We start from the raw sequence: 21,255 nt of genomic DNA, 5'->3' as shown, positions 1-21,255 counted from the left end.
ATCATGTTTAATACCACTTTCCTTCATAATGATCCATATAGATAATGAATAACAGAGGGGATAATGTAAATCCTTGTCTCACACCAGATTTAACATTAAACCATCTTCCTGTACTTCAATTCTAACTGCCAATTTACAACTCAAATACAGACTAAGTATTGCTTGATAGAATGCTCCACTGACACCATATAACTGTAGCGTATTAAATAGCTTCTCTCTTGGCACCTTGTCAGATGCCTTTTCCAGATCGACAAAACTTAAATACAGATCTCTGTTATATTCCCTTGCTTTCTCGACTATTTGTCGTAAAGTGAAGATCTGATCCTGACAGCTTCTATTTGGCCTGAATCCACCTTGTTCTTCACCAAGCTTTTTTTTTTTTCCACAATTCTTCTGAACCGTTTCTCAAGTATGCTTGCATAGATCTTGCCAGGAACACTCAGTAGGGAAATATCTCTGTAATTCTCACATTCAGTTTTATTTCCCTTTTTATATATATATGGGTACTATTAGAGCTCTACTCCAATCATCGGGAATTCGTCCCTCTGTCCAGGCTTTCTGAACCATGCAGTGCAGCCACTGTAAGACTTTTATACCACCATATTTCAGCATTTCTGGTCGAATATCATCTACTCCTGCTGCCTTTCCACATTTCAAGCCTTTGATGGCTTTTTCTACTTCAAGTATGGATATGTATTCCTGACTGTATGCCTGTTGAGTGTTTTTTTACCACTGTGCCATCACTGCTTGTTTCATTTAGTAATTTTTTGAAGTAATTACTCCATACTTCAAGGATATCTTTTTCTCCTGTTTTCATGTAACCTTTATCATTTCTAACTCCTTTTAGAGCACTTTTTCCTCCATTTCTAAGCTTCTTCAACAACCTCCAGAATATCTTACCACCACCTTCTTGATATTTATTTTTTATGTTCTTGCGAAAGTCCTCGCATTGGTTTTGTTTAGTTAGTTTTACACAGTGTTTAGCTTTCTTACATTTGTCTCTGTATTCTCTAAGAGCACAAGCTGACTTATTTGCCAGGAACTTTTGATATGCTTTCTTCTTTTCCTTCACTGACTCTTTAACTTCCTGTGTCCACCATGGAGTTCTGATTTTTTATCCCTGCAGACAACCTCACCACATGCCTCTCTCTCTAGCTGAATCAATCAGGGTTTTCTTCAAGGCTTGCCACCGAATCTCCAAGGTTTGGTTCCTGTTCTCAAACTCTTTCATTTTTTCTTCAATAATCTTTGTGTATTTTAGTCTACGATTCACATCTGAGAGCTGCTCAACTTTTATTCACTTTAAAACTTTCTTACATGTTATTCTTTTCAATACAAAATTCAATTTTATCCTCCTCAAGACTAAATAGTGATCACTTCCAGTTTCAAATCCTCTGTACACTCTGGTGTCCTGCACCAGGGAGAAAACATCACTATCAACAATAACACAGTCAATGAGACTTTTCTTATTCCTTGCCTCTTCTCTCCATGTGAATTTGTGCACATTTTTATGTTGGAACATGGTGTTAGTAATAACCAGTCCATGTCCTGAGCAGAAATCCAACAGGTATTTGCCATTATTATTGGCTTTGCTCTTTTCTCCAAATTTTCCCAAAAGTTTTTTATATGTCTGACAATCATTTCCTACTCTGCTATTTAGATCCCCAACAAGGACTAACTTATCCTTTTTCACTTTGTCAGTTGCTTTTTCTAAAGCATCAAAAAATTCCTCCACTTCTACCTTAGTAGAACCTTCTGTGGGACCATAGGCACAAATGTCTCATTGTCCAATTCCCCATTCTGATATTTGCCCACTCACTCTACTTGAGACTGCCTGCCATTCAAGAAGATTAGCCTCGTATTTTGTGTTGAATACTATGGCTTGTAAGACTGCAATTGGAACAGAAGGAAGTACAGATATGCGGCTTGATGTAAAATCTGGTGCAAGACAACACTGTACTCTATCACCACAGTTATTGATCATCTATATTGATCACATCATAAAAGAACATGGAACGAAACTTGATATCAGAAATGGAAATATGAAATTTAACTCTTTGCTTTAATGTAGATGATGTACTTCTAAACAAATCCAGTGCAAATCTCCAGGATTCATTAAGTAATTTAATTATATCAACAGCTATATCATCATCATCATCATCATACGTATCAAGGATTTAGGCCTAGTATGGCCTGTTCCGGTCTTAGAAGTCATCGTTGAATCGTTTAAGAGGACGTCTTGGTTTTCTTTTTCCTAATGGCTTGTATTTCAAGGCTTGTTTTGGTAATCTTTCTGTTTTCATTCTTTGAACGTGTTCCATCCATTTATGTTTATATTTTTTAATTTTTTCAATTACTGGTTCTTGGTTTAATTCTTTCATAATATCTTCATTTCTTTTGTGATCAAATAGGGTATACTTTGCAGTTTTTCTCATAAACTTCATTTCTGCTGTTGTTAATCTTTGTTTGTCTTTTTGTTTTATTGTCCAGATTTCGCTTCCATACATTAAGACTGGTAGGGCTAATGTATTGTATACTTTTAGCCTGGTTTGTTTTTGAACTAGGTTTGGTTTAAATATAGAGTTAATTACTCCTGTTATTTTTAAATATTTTGCAATTTTTATGTTTATATCTTTTTCATTTTCATAAGTAATCATACATCCTAGGTAGTTAAATGAATTCACCTGTTCTAAGATCTTGTTATCTAATACTATTTTAGTTCTTGCTGGATCTTGTCCTTTAAAGGCCATAGTTTTTGATTTTTCCATTGATATTATCATACCATAATCTTTGGATATCTGATTTAGATTTAAAATAGCTTTCTGTAAGTTATCTTCAGAATTTGTAATTATTATTTGGTCGTCTACAAAGAGGAGAGTGTTTAAGTTAACTGTAGGTGAAAGTTTAATTCCTTGATGTAAAATGTTTACTCTATTTTATTATTATTTCATTTAAGTAGATATTAAAAAGAGTTGCTGAGAGGGGACATCCCTGTCGGACCCCTTGGTTTATCTCTCTTGTATATGATAGCTCGTGATTTAATCTTATTTGTATTTGATTATTTTCATATATACTTGTGACAGCTTTTAGGATATTATTTGGTATTTGTCTTTCTTTTAATATGTTAAATAATATGTTTCTTTTAACTTTGTCAAATGCTTTTTCAAAGTCAATAAATGCAATATGTGTTTCTAAATTATATTCTCTTCTTTTCTCTATTATTAATTTTAGGCAAAAGGCTGGGTCTATACATGATCGTCCTTTTCTAAATCCATTTTGTACCTCTAGAATAAAGTTTTCAGAATATTTCATTAGTTTGTTATTTAAGATTCTGCTATATATTTTGTAACATGAATTTAGTATACTGATACCTCTATAGTTTTTAGGGTCATCTCTATTACCTTTCTTAACGATAGGAATCACAGTTGCTTTTTTCCATTCTATTGGGGGGATACCAGTTGAGTAAATTTTATTTAAAAATAATAGGAGTCTTCCTTTGAAATCTTGTTCCTGCGTATTTATATAGTTCTGAACCTAGCTTATCTTCTCCAGGTGATTTTCCGTTTCTTGTTTCTTTCAGGCTGATTTCTAATTCTTCTTCAGTTATTTCCTTTTCATTTTTGTTAATTGTTTGCCAGTTGTCTTTTTTAAAATATTTGTCTGTTCACAGTTCTGTGTAGTAATTTAGAAATTCTTCTAATTTCAATTCAGTGTTTAATTTTATGTTTTCTTTGGTATCTGCATTTAGGTATTTCAAAATCTTATATACATAGAATCTTATTTTATATAAATCATGTTCTAAATTAGAAACAAATTTATTCCATGATTCTCTATGTCTTTTTCTGACTTCTCTTTTAGCTATGGCTCTTATTCTTTTATATTCTATTTCATCTTCTAATCTTTTACTGCTTAACCATTTGTGGTAGGCTTCTTTTTTCTTTTTGATTATTTCTTTGATTGTATCATCCCAGATCTTCAGTTTTTTTCTTTTATTGAATTTTTTGGTCTTTCCTAAGCTTTCATTTGCTGCTGCATTTAGTATCGTTTTTATATTAAGCCATTCTATTTCTATTTCTTCATTTTGTTTTATTTTATCTAGATACTGGTTAATTCTTTGTTCATATAGCCATTGTACATTTGTGTCATTCAATAGTCTAGTTTTATAAACAAATGTTTCAATTTTTCTTTCTGTTCTTGTTACTTGTAGCCATTTAGGCGGTAATCTTAATTTTATTTTAACAAGGAAGTGGTCACTGCTTATTTCATATCCTCTGTGAACTCTAACATCTAGTGAAAATTTTGATGTCTTTTCATTTAATATGAAGTAATTTAATATCGATTTCATCCCAAGCCCAAGTACATTTATGTATGTCTTTATGTTTATAGAAGGAATTCATTATTTTTAGGTTATTATAAACTACAAAGTCAATCAATTTTTTACCATTTCTGTTTAGAGTGTGTTCTCCATGTATTCCTATATTATTATTAATTTTCGTGTTTCCAATTCTTGCATTCAAGTCTCCTGCTAAAATTATGTAATCATTTTTATTTATTTTATTATATATGTTTTGTAGCTGATTATAAAAATCAATATTATCCTGTTCTCTTCCTTCTTCTGGGGCATATAAACCAATTATTGTTAAATAGCCTCTATCTATTTTTATTCTAGCTTTCATTCCATAATTTATAATGTTTTAACTGTTTTGAAAGGGAGTTATGAATCCAAATAATGAGTCCTGCTCGTGCTCTTTGGTCTCTGTCGACGCCACTGTATATCACATTAAAATTTTCAGTTCTCATAGTTCCTTTTAATTTCTTTTTTGTTTCAGTGATTACTGCTATTTTAAAATTTCTTTCATTTAATAACTGGTCTAATTCTATTTCTTTATATGCTATTCCTCTTACATTCCAGTTTGCTATGTGTATTATATTTTGTCGTTTCCATTTTCGTTTTCCCTTTTCCATTCCAGGGTCGTTTCCCATAGATTCAATCCGATTATCTTTTTCTGTCAGCTTACAAGTATGGTTATGTTCTCCATGTCAGGGGACTAGCCTGACGATGGAATAGTTCAGTGGTAGGGCTGCTACCTTAAGGCTTCTGAACTCCCCTTCTTCCGAATTTAAACCCATAGGAGGATATAGTATATTGAAGGGAAAGGGTAGATTATAGAAGAAATATAGTAAGGTTTATAGAGAGGACATAGTTGTAAGGCCAGAAATGAAAAGACCCCATGGCCCTCGAGTACTCTAATAGCACAAGGGTCATAAAGTAAGAAGAGTTGGCTGATAAGGCCTTATAGGAAAGATTAAAGTAAGTGGGTTTTCCTCAAATCAACAGCTATAACAAATTAGAAATACCTTAGAAGATAGAGAAATATAAGATCTGACAGTAGTGGAGAGTTGACAAATATTACTGACAAGCAATTTTCCTCCATACTAATCTTCCATAATTTATACGAAGTCTAGGCATTTATAAATTTATAAAAAATTTATGAGAAGCCTAAATATACTGAATATACTAAACATTTAAACAAGCAATCACATCATCAGCCAGCCAGAAGTATGGTATCTATCCTAAAAACACTGACACAGAGAGCCAGTGGCATCTATTAGAATGATACTGCTCTTACCACTAAACTCACCCACCTTCAGCCCTTTTTTCAGACAACAGCTATAATCCCTGAAAAATAGAGAAAATAAATGCCCCCCCCCTCTCTCAATCAGCTGTTACTATTCCATATATTGAGGGCACATCTGAAAAGATATCCAGAGTGCTTAATAAATATCAGTTCCACACCCATTTAAACCATGGATCAAATTGTCAACCCTCATTCATTCACCTAAAGGAAAAACTCCTTCCTTTATCACATCCAGGAGTATATATGTGCTCTGTATTTGTGATGTAGCATACCATGAAAGACAGGAAGGCTGTTTGTTTTTGGAATTGGCAACACCTTGATAATATTCTCCAAACTGCAACAAGTCTAGCTGTGTCAATTTACCAAACATCTGAGAGTCATTTTAAAATCAAATATGTATAAACCTCTCTTTATCCTATAAACAGATGGCACCAATTAATTTTCATTCTGTGTTATCTGTTACAATTTTAAACTGTTCCCACTATTAATTAATTGTAGCTGCTTATGTTCGAAAGATGCTAGGACATAGGTATAAAAGCAGCAAAATATCAAAAGTAAGGAAATAAATATATTTATTTTCTTATTTTTTGTCTTGTGAATTCAAGCTAATAAAAACTTAATGTAAATGAGTTACTTCAAAAATATGACAAAAACTAGAAATTATTCAGAGATCTTTTATAAATTCATATTATTATGATACATTTACATGCCATAACAGTCTACTGATCTGTATAAAACTATGAAGTATTTATAACGAATGTCTAATCTCCATGGAGATGGATGCATTTTAGCTACCCATCTATATCTCAGTGGTTTACAATTTCATGTGGCAGTATTTACAGGAACGGCATCTTTTTTTTCAACAATACTTAGACACTTGTCTGCAAATTCAACAAAAATTGGTTCCAACATAGCAAGAGCAATAACTTTTCCAGGATCTTCAGATGAATCCAACTCTGTTATCATTTGTCTAAGATGTGGATTTCTCAATAATTCCAGAATACCAGAATTTGAACCTAAAGAATAATAAAACAAAGAAAATTAGTCATATATCAAACATAACAAGTTATTTAAAATTAATTATTACAGATTAAGGTGATAGGATAGACAGAAAATTAAAACACAAGTAAAGATGCTCAGTGTAATGAAAGAAATATATTACTCAAGGATGATATGTTTGGGAAAAATTTATAAAAATAACTTTTTAGTAATTTCTTTTACTTCTTTCTAGCAAGGATTTTAGACCGAGTGGCCTGTTCCTGTCTCATGCCATCATTTTGTTTGTCTTCCAATTCTTCTTTTTCCATTTATTTTATATCTGTATAGTAATAATTTTAGCAGACTACTATTGTCCATTCAAATTTAGATGTTCTAAACATTTTTGTTTATGTTAACTTATATAGCAGTTAACTGGTTTTATATTCAGAGATTTAAAATTTCTTCATTTGTTTTATGGTCCCACTTGGTATATTCAGGTGTTTTTCTGAGAAATTTCATCTTTGCTGTTTGAATCCATTTTTCATTCTCTCTCTCTCTTTTAGGGTCTATGTTTCACTTCCATATGATTAAGCTGGTTTAGACAGGACATTATATAGTCTGATTCTGGTGTGTGTGTGTGTGTGTGTGTTAACTAAGAATAACTTAAACACATTATTATTATGTCATTTACTTGAATAAAATTGGATATTTTAATGTCTATATCTCTTTCATTTTCCCATGATAAGTCACATCTTAGGTATTTGAAAATATTTACTTGTTCTAATTTTTATTAACTATCACTATTTTACTTCTTATTGGGTTTATGCCTTTGAAAGCCATTAATTTTGTCTTTACTTTTGATATTTTCATATTGTTGTTCTGAGGACTCGAACAATTGTCAAAGTAATTCTCTTCTAAGTAGGGCATGGAGGATGCTTGCCAATTTACTGTGTGATGTTCTTTGAGAATGTATGCTTTTTAGTCTGCTTTTTCCCCTTCCCCTTTTGTTTTCAACATTGCGTACATGTTCTTTATCGTAGATTTCAAAACTTCTCCCAGCCTGACCTATGTATATCTTTCCATGAGAACACAGAATCTTGTATACACCCAGATGTTTATAAAATGAAACGTTGTTAGGGGAGCATAGAAAGCTTTGTAAGGTGTTGATTGGTTTCAAGGCTGTTCTGATGTTGACTACTTTTAATTTTTTAGTTATTTTTCTTGATGCATTGCTAATGTATGGCATAGATGCAGTGTCTTTGTAATTAATTTCTGGGTTACCACAGGATAGTTCATCAGAAAATAAAAGTTTCTTTAGTACTTTTTTTGAGTATTCATTTTGGAGGAACTGATTAAATAGGATTTGAAGTTCTCATTTTTGTTTTATTTCGTCATTTTTTAGTATATTTAAAGCTCTACTTTTCAAGATTTTGATTACACCCAATTTTTACTGAGAGTCATGGAACGAGTCTTGTAAGTACCTGCCTATGTGGATTTCTTTCCTATATAGACTTCTAATGATAATCCTCCAGTTATGTTTTTGTTGACAGGGATGTCTAGCAATGTTAATTTCACATTATTTTCTACTTCTCATGTGAATTTTATTTTTGGATGTTGATTATTTGGAAAAAAATATAAAATCTTCTAGGTCTTTGTGGGGGTGTTTCCAGGTGATAAAGATGTCAGCCACATAACTCAACCATACATATAGTATTAAGGCTGCCTGAGTCATAGCTGATTCTACAAAAAGGTGCTAAAGACTAGAGAGAAAAGATATGAGAGTTATGAAAAAAATAGAGAAAGTGAACATGTGGCATCAATGGTAGAATCATATTAAAAATGAAGATATGAAGGAACTTGATGTTGTTAGCATTCAGATATGTATGATCAGAGAATCAAAAGCAGATATTTAAACCAAATGGCAGAGGAAAGATTAGCAAAGCAGGTGTTCAATGCCAGGATGGTAAGAAAAAGACCTAGAACACCAAGATAAAGGTTAGACTGACGTAACAAAAAAAATTGGCTTCTAAGGTATTTTCTTACTGCATCTTATATTTTGGTCTGAGAAGACCAAACATAGATCTTATTTTTTTTAATGGAACCTAGGATCTAGTAATCACCAGAGCAAAACATGTTAGGCACAGCAAACAACATTAATACCACTTTCTTTCATAATGCGATCCATGATGAATAACAGTGGAGATAATGTGCACCCTTGTCTCACACTTGATTTAACGTCAAACAATCTTTTTGTATTTCCTTCAATTCAAACGGCTGACTTACAACTTGGATATTTGAAGCTATCTCATGTGAGGTGGAGTAAAACAAGATTAAAATAAATATCCTTATGGCTTACCTAATAATTTCAATTTTTCAACAGGCACTGTATCTTCTGTTTCAAATTCATATTCCACTTCAACTTCTGAACCTATAAATAAATAAATTTAGAGTATGTTGTGTTAGTTCCATCATGGGTACAACAATATGTAAAATATGTTGTGTAATTCTTAGTAATGTTTCAAGCTTTAAAATAAACATTTGTTTGGCAATGATAATATTTATTCTCTGAACAGTCAGATTTATAGTGACAAAGATATTTTGTGAAGAGAACTATTTAGAATGGATTTGAAATTTACATTCAGAGTAATACTTCTTTCTTAAATACTTGTATGTTATAAACATTGTGATTTTGTAAAGCAGTAAGAGTGGTATTTATGTCTGTGAATAATTAAAGATTTTTATTCTTTTTTTAAATTGAATTCTGTTAGAGTCTGGTGACAAAAACAATCATATCAAATGGAATCAGAAACTTAAATTTTATCTGCAATTCCAAGATGGATTCTCTGTTGTAAGAGGTGATTAATCAACAAGAAATAATGTTATAAGTGATCAGTATTGTACTTTAGTAGGTCAAAATTGGGAGGACTTTTGTGGAGATACACAACAGAGAGAGAGAGAGAGAGAAATAAACTCAGAAATGGCTGAACAGACTATCATCAAGTTTTGTTTGCTAGCCACGAAGCCATGGAAAAATTTTAATCTGAATATCCCTCCCCCATCAGGACTACAAAAACCAGTTTTCATTAAAAAAAAAAAAAAAATCCAGACAATATAGAAAGTAAAAAAAGAGATTCGTGTTATTGGGTTTTCAAGTTTCTTTTATTAACAACAGAATAAAACCAAAGTAAAGGTAGTGCTCTTCTATGATATCTCTTCCATCATATCTTATCCCCACACACACACATTCGTCTCTAGAGTCATAACACAGTCATCTCTCATCACTGGAGTGTTTACTATAGCAGATGAAAATACTTTATTTCACATAGATCATTATATTATTATTATTAGACACCTCCAGGGAGTCCAAAGACTCATCGAGGGAGGGCACCTGCTCTACAACTCAATCCACCAACTGACCACAACTACACCAACACCATCTACCGCTGACCACCACCAGTAGTATTTCCAAAGACAATCACAAACATCCATGCCCACAGTAGGATTCGAACCCTCAGCTTTTTGGCTGGAGAGCAGATACGCTAACCACTCAGATAGCCAGGCTGGCAATTTTAATATTTGCTAATTTTAGTATGAAAGATATGATTTTAATGAATACAAAGAATTCAAGATGTTCAAAGCATTTTTTAATTAATAGTCCACAGAATGCATCTGAATGGATAATATTTTCAAGATATTTGAACATGTCAAAAAGTAGCTTAATAAGTTGACTTGAAAAAAAATCCCTTATACTTATTTTTATTACTAAGTTGTAAATAAACAAAATGAAGCTATTGCAATCTACTATTTTTTTTAATCCACTTCTGATTTTGACCAATATCACCCACTACTGAACATGCACGATGGAAAAGTTTGGAGAAACCTGTGATGTATCTCCTCTGATCAATGTCTGGTTTAACAAAATTAAGCTATTGCAATCTACAACCAATGCCATAAATACTGATTGCCTCTAACATTCTTCAAATGGGGTGAGACTTACCTTCAAAACTACCAAAATGCAATCCTACTTTTTTTTTCTCACAAAAAAGGATCACGATTCACCTTCTCTTATTTTCAGTAATCAAAAGATATGATCAGATATCACTTCTTGGACTGATATTTCTCAACTTTTCCTGGCAATAAATGCATCACATCAGTCTCCAAAAAAAATTATGCATCCTTTCCTACTCAAAAGGTTCCTTTTTCACCATCCAGCTATTACCTCTCTACACATCTGAAATCTGCCCAACCTTGGCACACTGTTCACATGATGGAGATGATATATATCAAAAATCTCCCCTAAAATTCATGATACTGTTCAGAGGAGGGTGATCTGGATGACAGATAACACTGGACAACACACAATTTGCCTCTGAAATGAAAATAGTGATTCTTTACTAATTTTGATGTTTTGAACCTGAAAATAATAAAATCTGTAGATTGGCTCTTGTTTAGGAGAATCCACATTGCATACATAGGTATTATTTCACAAAGATGTATTTCATTCTGATTGCAACATATTGTGTCATATTGCATCAGACAATTATACACAACATTGCCAAGAGCTATTGCATCATTGGCTGATGCAATGCAGTCATGACATAAGATGATGCAATCATTAGTATAAACTGAAGTCTCGTAGGATGAACAAGTGTTTGTATGACTTCCTGGGCTACACTCCCATTTACTCCTATGGCATAAGTACTACACAAGTGATCCCTGCAGTGTAAATCCAGCAGTAGCGATGCCTCGTACTAGTGTTAATAGTGCAAATAACTTTTGTTACAATTACGGGGAAGTGACATTTACAAGCCAGAAAAAGACAATCAATCCGTTAGATAACAGCTTTATTTCTGATGTAAGATCAGGGACCAGGTCAAGACCTGGGCTTCACACATATGCTGCAGTACATATACTAGAAATCTTCTGAAGTGACCGAAAGGCAGTAAATTGTAGATGCCATTTGCTGTTCCTCTGGTTTGGAGGGAGCCAAGCAATCATGCAAATGACTGCTACTTCTGCATGGTACCACCTGTTTCAGGAGGCATCATGAGGAAAAAGAAGTGGACAATAGCATATCTGAATATACCATCTGCTCTCAGACCAGTTCCACACGGCAAAGGATTTCCTGTTCCTGAATCTCACCATCATCAGCTCATCATTAACTAATGCCTTTTTATTCCTGCATGGAAGTAAGCGAGGCTGTTTTAACTCCATCTAACTTTTGGAGACTGAGTGGGCAGTTCAATTTCCACTGGCAGCTAATCAGAGATAGCTGGCCCAAGGCTATCGCTAATTAATCGGTACACAGTGAACAAGACAGCTAACAAGTGCCACCATCTCGTGGTCCTTAACCCTAGCACAATATTTTAATGTCTGAAATGTGTGGGTTCGACAGCCGATTTTCTTGAGTTTATAGGACGAAAAACCCGAGTTTCCAGAAGAAAAACCTGCTTGCCTATGCCAGAGATCGATTAATCTGGAACCGATTGAGAAAAGGCTTAGAATATGTTCCTCTAGTTGGCGACTAGATTCGAACCCAAGTCTTTCATCTTGCGGTCAAGTGCCTTAGAGTGCAAGCACCACTTCTACCGAGCTACACAGGTTCCTTGTTCCCAAACCTCTGAAAGAATTTTCCATCATTTCAGAGGATGATGATGACAGAGACAAACCAATTCACCTGAGCCTTCGGCATCTGATGATTCATATGCTGGCCATAGTAAAATCTTGTATAGAAGGATTTTTGCATAAATAATCCTTATACATAACGATTTTACTGGAAAACGAAAATCCATACCAAACACTTGTGATTAATCAGCAATCTTTTTATGTTTATATAATATAGAAATATTTTAAAGAGAATTGTTAAACAATGTAACTGCCAAATTACTGTAAAGAACAAAGAAAGTTAAGTGTAAATTAAATTGTAACAAAGAAAAGTTCCAGACAGATTATCTTATGACCCAAGGCAATCACTATTGCAAAGGTCAAGTATGCATGGGGTTTCCCACCTTGATGTAGTGACATCAAGGTGGCTGGGAAAGCCCTTCTAAGAAAAATCCAGGGGAATGAATCTGTGGCAGTTCCAAGGTCAAAGGAAGAGAATAAAAAGGGGAAGGATCAATAGATCAAGGTCCTTTTTCCTGCAGGTAGTTGAGAAGGCTCTTTCTCGTTGGTGGCTTGTGGCGCTTAGGTGTGCACTTTTTGGTATTTGTCATCGCCTCTACCTAGACGCTGTTCTGGCTCTCGGTTCCAGTCCTTGATGCAAGGAATTCCAGTGTGTCTTGCTGATTCAAGGTCGCAGATTCACGTCCTGCCAACAGATGTCCAGAAGTAATAGAAGGCTCAATTATGTAGAACGAAGGTCAGTTCTGAAATTCCAGCTGCCAAGTTTTCTAGAGGTCTCCGTTGATGAAATGTCTTTGATATCGTAAAAGGTGCCCGGTAGTAAGCTATATCGGAAGTAAAAGATGAAGATAAAGATCTAAAGGATCTACTATTGCAGACTAGATGACCTAAAAAGTAAGGCCTTGTATAGGAATTTTCTAGAGGTGAAATTTGTGACAGAAATTACTATTGTATTGAAATTTTGTTAGAGTTAAGAACAGTAATAAGGACTCTATATTGTGAGTAAAATTTTTGTGAAATATACTGCAGAGTTGTGTGTTAAGATAGATTTGATATATGTGACGGTTTAGAGTGCATGATATAATTTAATGTCTGAGTTAAAATGTGATATAGTATGCACGAGTCTGTTTTAGTGTATGAATAATTTGTAGGAATAATTAGTGCATTAGACAAATTGTTTAAAGGAGAATTGTAAAGCTAGGTTGATTAATTTGAATCCAAGCTAATATTGCTGAAAAGTATAGAGCCTGAGAGGTTTTGAATGGTTAGTGTTAGCTTTTAATGTACATTCAATTAGCATGAATAAATTGTTTTGTTTGTCAAATAATTTGCCTGATTACTGCATACCAATGCACTGCTCATAAAAATCGAATCTTTGTGACCTAGAGAGTTAAGTAGCCATGACTGAAAATTAGTAATTTTGCATTGCTAGATTTAGTAATAAGTAAGAGAGGAAAATTCTGTGTTTTGCGGAGTGTTTTTCTTTGGAAGGATATTCAACTCCTATGAATTTTGATGGCACAGTCAAAAAAGAAATAAATTTTCAGAATTCAATTTAGAAAAACACCAGTAGTTCAGACAAAGAGATTGGCTCCAACCACAGGCAATTTCTTAGTTCGGAAAATTTTGTGCACATGAAGAAGCATAATTGCGGCCTTGAGATAAGGGAGGGGGGGGATTAAAGTTGAATGCGAGGATTAAAAATAAGAGACTAAATCAGGCAATGTATTAAGAGCTTGGAGTTATGACTGTTAAGGTTAAAGTAAAATTAAATTAAAGTTAAGGTAAGTGAAATAAAAATTAAGAATGAAACAATTGTAATAAAATTTTACAATGGTGCAGACAACAAAGATTTAATATAATCATGTAAAATTAACTCCATGGAAAAACAAGTGACTTTGCTTCACACTCATCATGAGCAGTTTGTGCCTTACTTCTGAAAGGACGATGACTGCGTTCTGCTACGATGTAGATGACCTGATGAATGTCCTTGGAATTAGACTCAATTTCAGCCTCTAGGTGGTGTGTTACTGCGTAATGGAAACCAGTCTCCATCCGTTCCAGTCAGACATGCTGTATGAAAGAAACCTACAACAACCTAAAACAGCTGTTGGACTGTCTTCAATACAGTATGTACACTGGCATCTCTGTGATGACTTGAAGGTAGTCTGTGTTGATGGGTCTACACTTGGATATATGAAGTGTTTTTTTTTTTTTTTTTTTTTTTTTTTTTTTTTTTTTTTTTTTTTTTTTTTATGAATGGGACAACTGAGCAAGGACTTTGGACTATGTGAAGGGAGACTGGCCTGCAAGGAAATCTCTGCAGGTCAGAGAGGAATGTGCAAACCCAGCACTGGCATAAATGCACAAAAATCTGTTAGCATCCCTACACATCAAACTTGGTCTGGTAACAAACTTCATCAAAGTCATGGACCAGACTGGATCAGCTTTCAAGCACCTGGCTGACAAATTTCCTCGACTCAGCAAAAAATTACGAGGGAGTTTTTGTGGGTCCTCAGATCCAAGAGCTCTTCATTGACGAGATGTTTGACAACCTGATACAGGGTGATGATAAAAAAAAAAGCTTGTGATACGTTTCATCTGGTGTCAACTAACTTCCTCGGAAATGTCAGGACAAAACTATAGGCAACGATTTGAGGACTTGTGGTCTCTGTATCAGAAACTTGGCTGCAATGTGTGCTTAAAAATACACTTGCTCCATTCCCACTTGGCATTTTTCCCTGACAACTACAGCATGGTTAGTGATGAGCATGGTAAACGTTTCCATCAGGAAATTGCAATAATGGAGAAATGATACCAGGAAAAGTGGTCCACTTTCCATGTTGGTTGACTACTGTTGGATGCTCACTAGAGATGATCCTGAGCAGCTATACAAGAGACAGGCAAAGTGACATCAGACATTTACCAGTATATGTGGTATGTATGTATTGCCCTATTATATAAGAAACTATTACAGATCTCTCACAAACCATAGACAATTGTGCATTTTCATATTTGTGTTCAGCACCTTGAAATCTATAAGAAATGACTAAATTAATCCAGGAGCATGACTTTTGTAAAATTTTGTTGTGCAGTGTAATAACTGTCTCACCAAATGACTTCAATAACCATTATCTCACAGGCTGTTTCGGATCTACTTTTTTCTACAGGTATCAACACAAACACTACTTCAAACTGACATCACACTGTGAGCAGCAGCTATTCAACATCCTGTAACGGGATGCATTACATATGCATATGCTAATAATTAACAGCAACATATATCACTGTAATGTTTTGTATAATTTGTAATTTATAGCTTTTTATATTGTTTATGATGTTACTTCTTCACTTTATGTATTTCCACTCTTAATTCAATATTTTCGTGATGCTTGAGGTTACAAAATGCTTATATGCTTTGATTTCGAACTCGCGTATAATACTATTATTTAACTTTAATCCTTTAGTAATCTACTTAGCTTTACTTCCCCCCCTTCAATGCTGTTAAGTATACTCTTACTCGTGCTAGTACCATAGAGTTAGGAAAAGCCTCAGGCTGGGACCAATTCCTTAATCTATGTTGCTATAATTCAAATGTATTAATCCTTAAAAATTTATTTTTGTTAACGATTGCACCATTAAGGATTGTGTAAAAGAATTTTCTGTCTTTCCTTTATATACAAGAGAATAATTTAGCTAAGCACGTATAATAATCCTTAAATCAATTTTATCTCGAGCAACTCTGAATTACTCAGTCGTGGCTGTTACTTTACTTAGGTCACACAGGTTCGATTTGTTTTTATGAGACAGTGCATTGGCCAACAAAGATGGTAAGCTATTAACAAAACCAAACATGTTTATTTTAACTTAGACAATTTATATACCAAAGTCATAAGACATTATCACGTGACTCCACACATTCATTAAAAACAACTGACTTAAAGCATTAGACAAAGATTTTATTTACACTCAACTTATTAGACACATGGATGGATTTTAGCACACATAACCTTACTCTCATTATAAACAATAAAAGGTAAAATTATACTATACATGTTCTAAACATTATATAACACAAGCACTATTTAAGATTATAATATTCTATTATACACATTCAAACTGACTTTTGGCTTTCTGACCATTTCAACATATTATGCCATTAGTTAAACAGAATCGAAATCTATACATATAATCTAAGTTAGTAACATAAAGTGATCTACTTACAAGCTCACTATTTCATTGTACAGCAATGAATCCAAAAAGATTAAGGGTGAACTCCGCTGGTTCCTCTCTTAAACTTGCGATCGGGCACTATCCGACAGAGCCGTCTGGCGATTTCCTCCCTTGTAACAGTACTGCATTTCTTTGTGCTTGTGTTATATAATGCTTAGAATGTGTATAGTATAATTTTGCCTTGCATTATTTATAATGAGAGTAAGGTTTTGTGTGCTAAAATCCATCCACATGTCTAATAAGTTGAGTGTAAATAATCTCTTTGTCTAATGCTTTTAAGTGAGTTGTTTTTAATGAATGTGTGGAGAATCAGGCACGTGATATGTCTTATAACTATTTTTTTTAAAAAACTGTCTAAGTTAAAATAAGCATGTTTGGAACCTGGATTTACTGGAAGCGCCCTTATTACCCACACTTACGTTAGGTTTTGGCAGCAAAACTCATATAATTCGGTGACCTTTGAGATTGTTGTTGACCTTCATTTTACTAGCTTAATCCTGTCTGATATCTTTTTTAGTTATAATTGCTTGTGGTTCTTCTACATTCAGTTATTCTAACATTATATTACAAAATTTATTACATTACAGTAGATTATATACACTTTTCAATTATAAGTATTTTATGGTAAAAAAAAAAAATATTATACAGATACAAAATAAGTGGAAAAAGAAGAATCGGAAGATCAAGAAAGAGATGGCATGTGATATGTTTTTCAGGCCACTTTTGCCTAAATTCATGCCACTTTGCCTAAATTCCATGTTAGGAAGAAGAAGAAGTATTTTATGACCCATGTAAAATCGATAAAGGTGAAAAATATTTCTATATTTTACACAAGAGATTTTACATCACATTTCAGTACCACAGGCAGGATAAAAGATTATATGCAAAGAATGTTCTACTTCTGGGGAACAAACATGAAACTTTATGAAGCCATTTCAGGACCAGAAAGCAAAATAGTGATCTCACACCAAGCAATATGTCACCTACTCATTACAAATATTCACAAAAAAATTCACCCTACAACAGAATTGATATACATATACTTAAGTAGAAAAAGAGGAGGGAGGGAAGGAGAGACTATCTGCTCAATCATCTAGGATAGTTAATGTTTGATTTAACTACAGTTACACACCGAGTTACGTAACACATGACTTACATAATAAATCTACTAGCGAGTATGAACGCATTTGCAGTTTTGCATAGGTGCATCTTTGACAGCCTTACTGCAGTACACCAGTAGATGCCTCACGCAATTAGCTCAATCACTTGTTATCACTGCAAGTTTCGCTGTTTTTTTACCGTTAAAATAGAATGCAAATGCAAAGCTGAATGCACTGGTAATAAATCTAAAAAAACAAAGGTCTGCAATTATTTTGGAAGAAAAGTTGAAAATAATTCTTATGTATGAAGGCAGGAAAATTCTATCAACAATAGCTCAAAAAATAAATCAACCTATTTCGACAATGAATACAATAGTGAAGGATAAAGTTTGCATTGTTGAAAGCACGAAAGGTGCAGTAGCATTGAAGGGCACAATTATTACCAAGAAAAGGCTGGGCCTGATATCAGAGATGGAGAAATTGTCTCAGAAGAAGGCTATGTCCTTATATAAGGATTTAAAAGAGCAGGCCGGCATCGCAGATGTGGAAAGTACATTTAAAGCTAGTGCTGGATGGTTCTAACGATTCAAGAAATGTACAAATCTTCACAGCATCAAAATCACGGGTGAGGCAGCAAGTGCAGATACAGATATGGCAAGTCGATTTCTCGAACTTTTGGCAGAAATAATTGAGGGGAATATTTGCCTGAGAAAATATTTAATGTCGATGAAATGGCTCTATTTTGGAAGAAGATGCTAACACGGACATTTATTGCATAAGAGGAAAAATCTATGCTTGGATTCAAGGTCACAAAAGATCGGATCACTGTTATGATTGGCAGCAACATTTCAGGGAGCTTAAAACTTAAACTGCTTACAGTGTACCATTCCCAGAGACCCTGTGCCTTTAAGAACACTAATGTGAGTATGCTGCCTGTAATCTGGAAATCCAATACCAAGGCTTGGGTTACACGTGCATTGTTCGCCACTTCGTTCACCAGGTGAAGGAATATTGTGCCTAGAAAGGAATCCAGTTTAAAGTGCTTCTCTTCCTGCACAATGTCTCCGGTCACCCAGAAGAGGTGGATGACTTTCATCCTGATGTAAAAGTTGTTTACCTTCCTCCTAGAACTACCTCACTATTGCAACCTATGGATCAAGGCATTATTGCAACCTTTAAGTAAGGGCATTACTCTACGTGATTTCTGGAAGAACTATAATATCCTTAACGCTATCAAAAACATTGGGGTAGCTTGGGATGAAATCAAGAAGACAACAATGAACGGTGTGTAGAAGAAACTGTGCCCAGAAATGGTCCATAATTTTAAGCATTTCAGAAGGAGAGCAAACAATGACTGATACAGGTGCTGAGTTGACACAAGAATTACAGCAGGCGACAGAGCATGTGTGCAACTGGCACAGCAATTAGAGCTGGAAGTGGATAACAATGCCATTAACGAGCTTCTTTTGAGTCATGATGAAGAGCTAACTAATGATGACCTTATTCAGTTGGAGGCATTCTGAAATTCCGAAGAAAATACTAAGCCGAATGAACCGCCAGACAAAGAAATTTACAACGAAGGGACTAGCCGAGGTTTTTAACTTGATAGACATGGCATTAGCAAAATTAGAATCAATGGATCCGAACACTGAGCAGTTTGAAAATGTTAGCCGCCATATCTATTCCGATATGTCTAGCTACAAGGCCATCTATGAGGACATGTGACCACACAATCTACATTAGACATGTTTGTGAGATGCTGTTCACAACAAAGTCAAGATGACAACTCAGACGACACCGACTATCATCAGCATTCAACATCGAAAGGGATAAAACTTTCTGCAGAACAGCATTCCTTAGAGCAGCCAACTTAGCCATCACAAGACATTTTTTAATTTTAATATTTCAGTTTGTTTTTATATTCTTTTATATTATGTATTTTTCATACTTTCATATTTACAGTATGTATATTATTCAAATACAACTGATACATTTTTTTAATCACCCCCAAAAATGAAAAATAATAAAAATGGAAAATATCTGATTAATGGCAAAAAAATTAATGTAAGACAGCAGTATGAGTAGCCACTGAACATTTTATTGTATGTAATTTACAAATTCAACTTACGTAAAATTTGAGTTACGGAATGCATTACTTACGTAACTCGAGGTGTAACTGTATTCTGATACTCTAATAATTATTAATAATTCCGATTATCCAATCAGTATGCTCATATACACTTAGTAAATGTACAATGCATATTTTGGTATTTGTATGGAAAGGGGGCAAATGACAGTAAAATATAGTCCTCCCTCAACATACGTCCGGGTTCCGTTCCATCCAGCAGGATGTAAGTTTAATCAACAGAGTTACAGGGGTTACGGACTTAACCGTAATAAGTATACTGTCATTTTAATTTTTAAACCTTATTATAAGACTGGACTGTGTGTTACTGGCACTATTCCAATGTGCTTTGCTTATTCTTCTTCTTCTTTTCATTATAAATTTGTTCATAGCAAGCAAACGTGTCATGTACTTTCGTTTCTACTAATAAGTAGCATTCAACATCGGGATCCATGTCTTCACAAATGTTGAGAACATCGCTAATTGCAGAGAACATTTCTGCAAGACCCTTTACTGTGAACTGTTTAATTACCTCTCCTTGTTTCTCTTTTCCCTCTTCCTTTTCTCGTTTTTCCTCTTCTGCAACAGTTGTTCCTCCAGTTCGACCAATTCTTCTTTGATCAACTCTTCAGGGGAACTTTCTATGAGTTGAATTATGTCATCATCATCATTCACTTTGAGATTCAGATTGTTTGCTAGGCCCACTATTACAAACTTCCAAAATCATGCACCAACCTTTTAATGTCTTTTTCCATATGCCACTCATACATTGAGAGGTCACTTCGTCCCAAGCCACAGCAATATTTTTAATAGCATGATAAATATTGAATGTTTTCCAGAATCGCATGAGAGTCTGGTCATTTCCATCAGTGGCAGAAATGGCCTGTGAAAAAGTTGTCCGTAGATAATAAGCCTTAAATACTGCAAGAACTCCCTGATCCATCGGTTTGTTCAATGAAGTAGTGTTTGGAGGGTGAAACATGACCTTGAACTTGGTGAAGATCACTGCTTTAAGACTTACAAGATGGATGACCTGGAGCGTTATCTAGAATTAATAAAATTTTAAATTCTACATTTTCTTTCACACAATAGCTTTTTATTTCACTCGCATAACAGTCGATTAAGGCATCCTCAAACAATTTTTGAGTCACCCATGATTTCTTATTGCTTCGATAATGAACTGGGAGTATGTATCATAATGTTTTTGAAGATACGTGGATTCTCACTGTGCATTTTATCACAAATGATTTCAGTTTATATCCAGCCACATTACCCGTAACAGAATCTGTAATATGGGCATTGAAAGCTTTGAAACTAGGTATAGATTTCAGCTTTTTTGTGAATTTTCACTCGTGCATTTTTTCTGAAACAAGGATGTCTTATCCATATATTATAATTGGTGTGGCAAATAATTTTCCTCTGTAATAATTTTATCCAATTTTTCCCACAAACTCCTTGGCAGCCTTCTCAGCACTTACAGATTCCCATACATTTTCACACTATGCAGCGCAAAATGCTGCTTGAATCAAATGAACCAACCGGAAGAAGCACTGAA

The 21,255-nt window shown here is 34.2% G+C and overlaps 1 protein-coding gene across 2 annotated transcripts in view; it reads right to left on the bottom strand.

Annotated features, from left to right (window-relative positions):
* Window positions 1-6,299: 6,299 nt before the first annotated feature.
* LOC150095702 (zinc finger HIT domain-containing protein 3) overlaps window positions 6,300-21,255 on the bottom strand; it is a 30,214-nt gene continuing 15,258 nt past the window's right edge. For both annotated transcript variants that reach the window (XM_090410401.1, XM_090410402.1), the window contains exons 4-5: window positions 8,974-9,045; window positions 6,300-6,655 (exon numbers count right to left, since the gene is read on the bottom strand). In XM_090410401.1, coding sequence (XP_090266527.1) covers window positions 6,462-6,655; window positions 8,974-9,045 — 266 coding nt within the window. In that variant the 3' untranslated portion in view covers window positions 6,300-6,461. The remainder of the gene's footprint in view (window positions 6,656-8,973; window positions 9,046-21,255) is intronic.

This window comes from Typopeltis vanoorti, chromosome 20 (assembly GCF_054136105.1).
Source record: "Typopeltis vanoorti isolate ZY-2024b chromosome 20, IOZ_Tvanoo_1.0, whole genome shotgun sequence".
Lineage (NCBI taxonomy): Eukaryota > Metazoa > Arthropoda > Arachnida > Uropygi > Thelyphonidae > Typopeltis > Typopeltis vanoorti.
The sequence above is the reverse complement of the archived record's forward strand: the minus strand, read 5'-3'. Positions and strand labels throughout refer to the sequence as shown.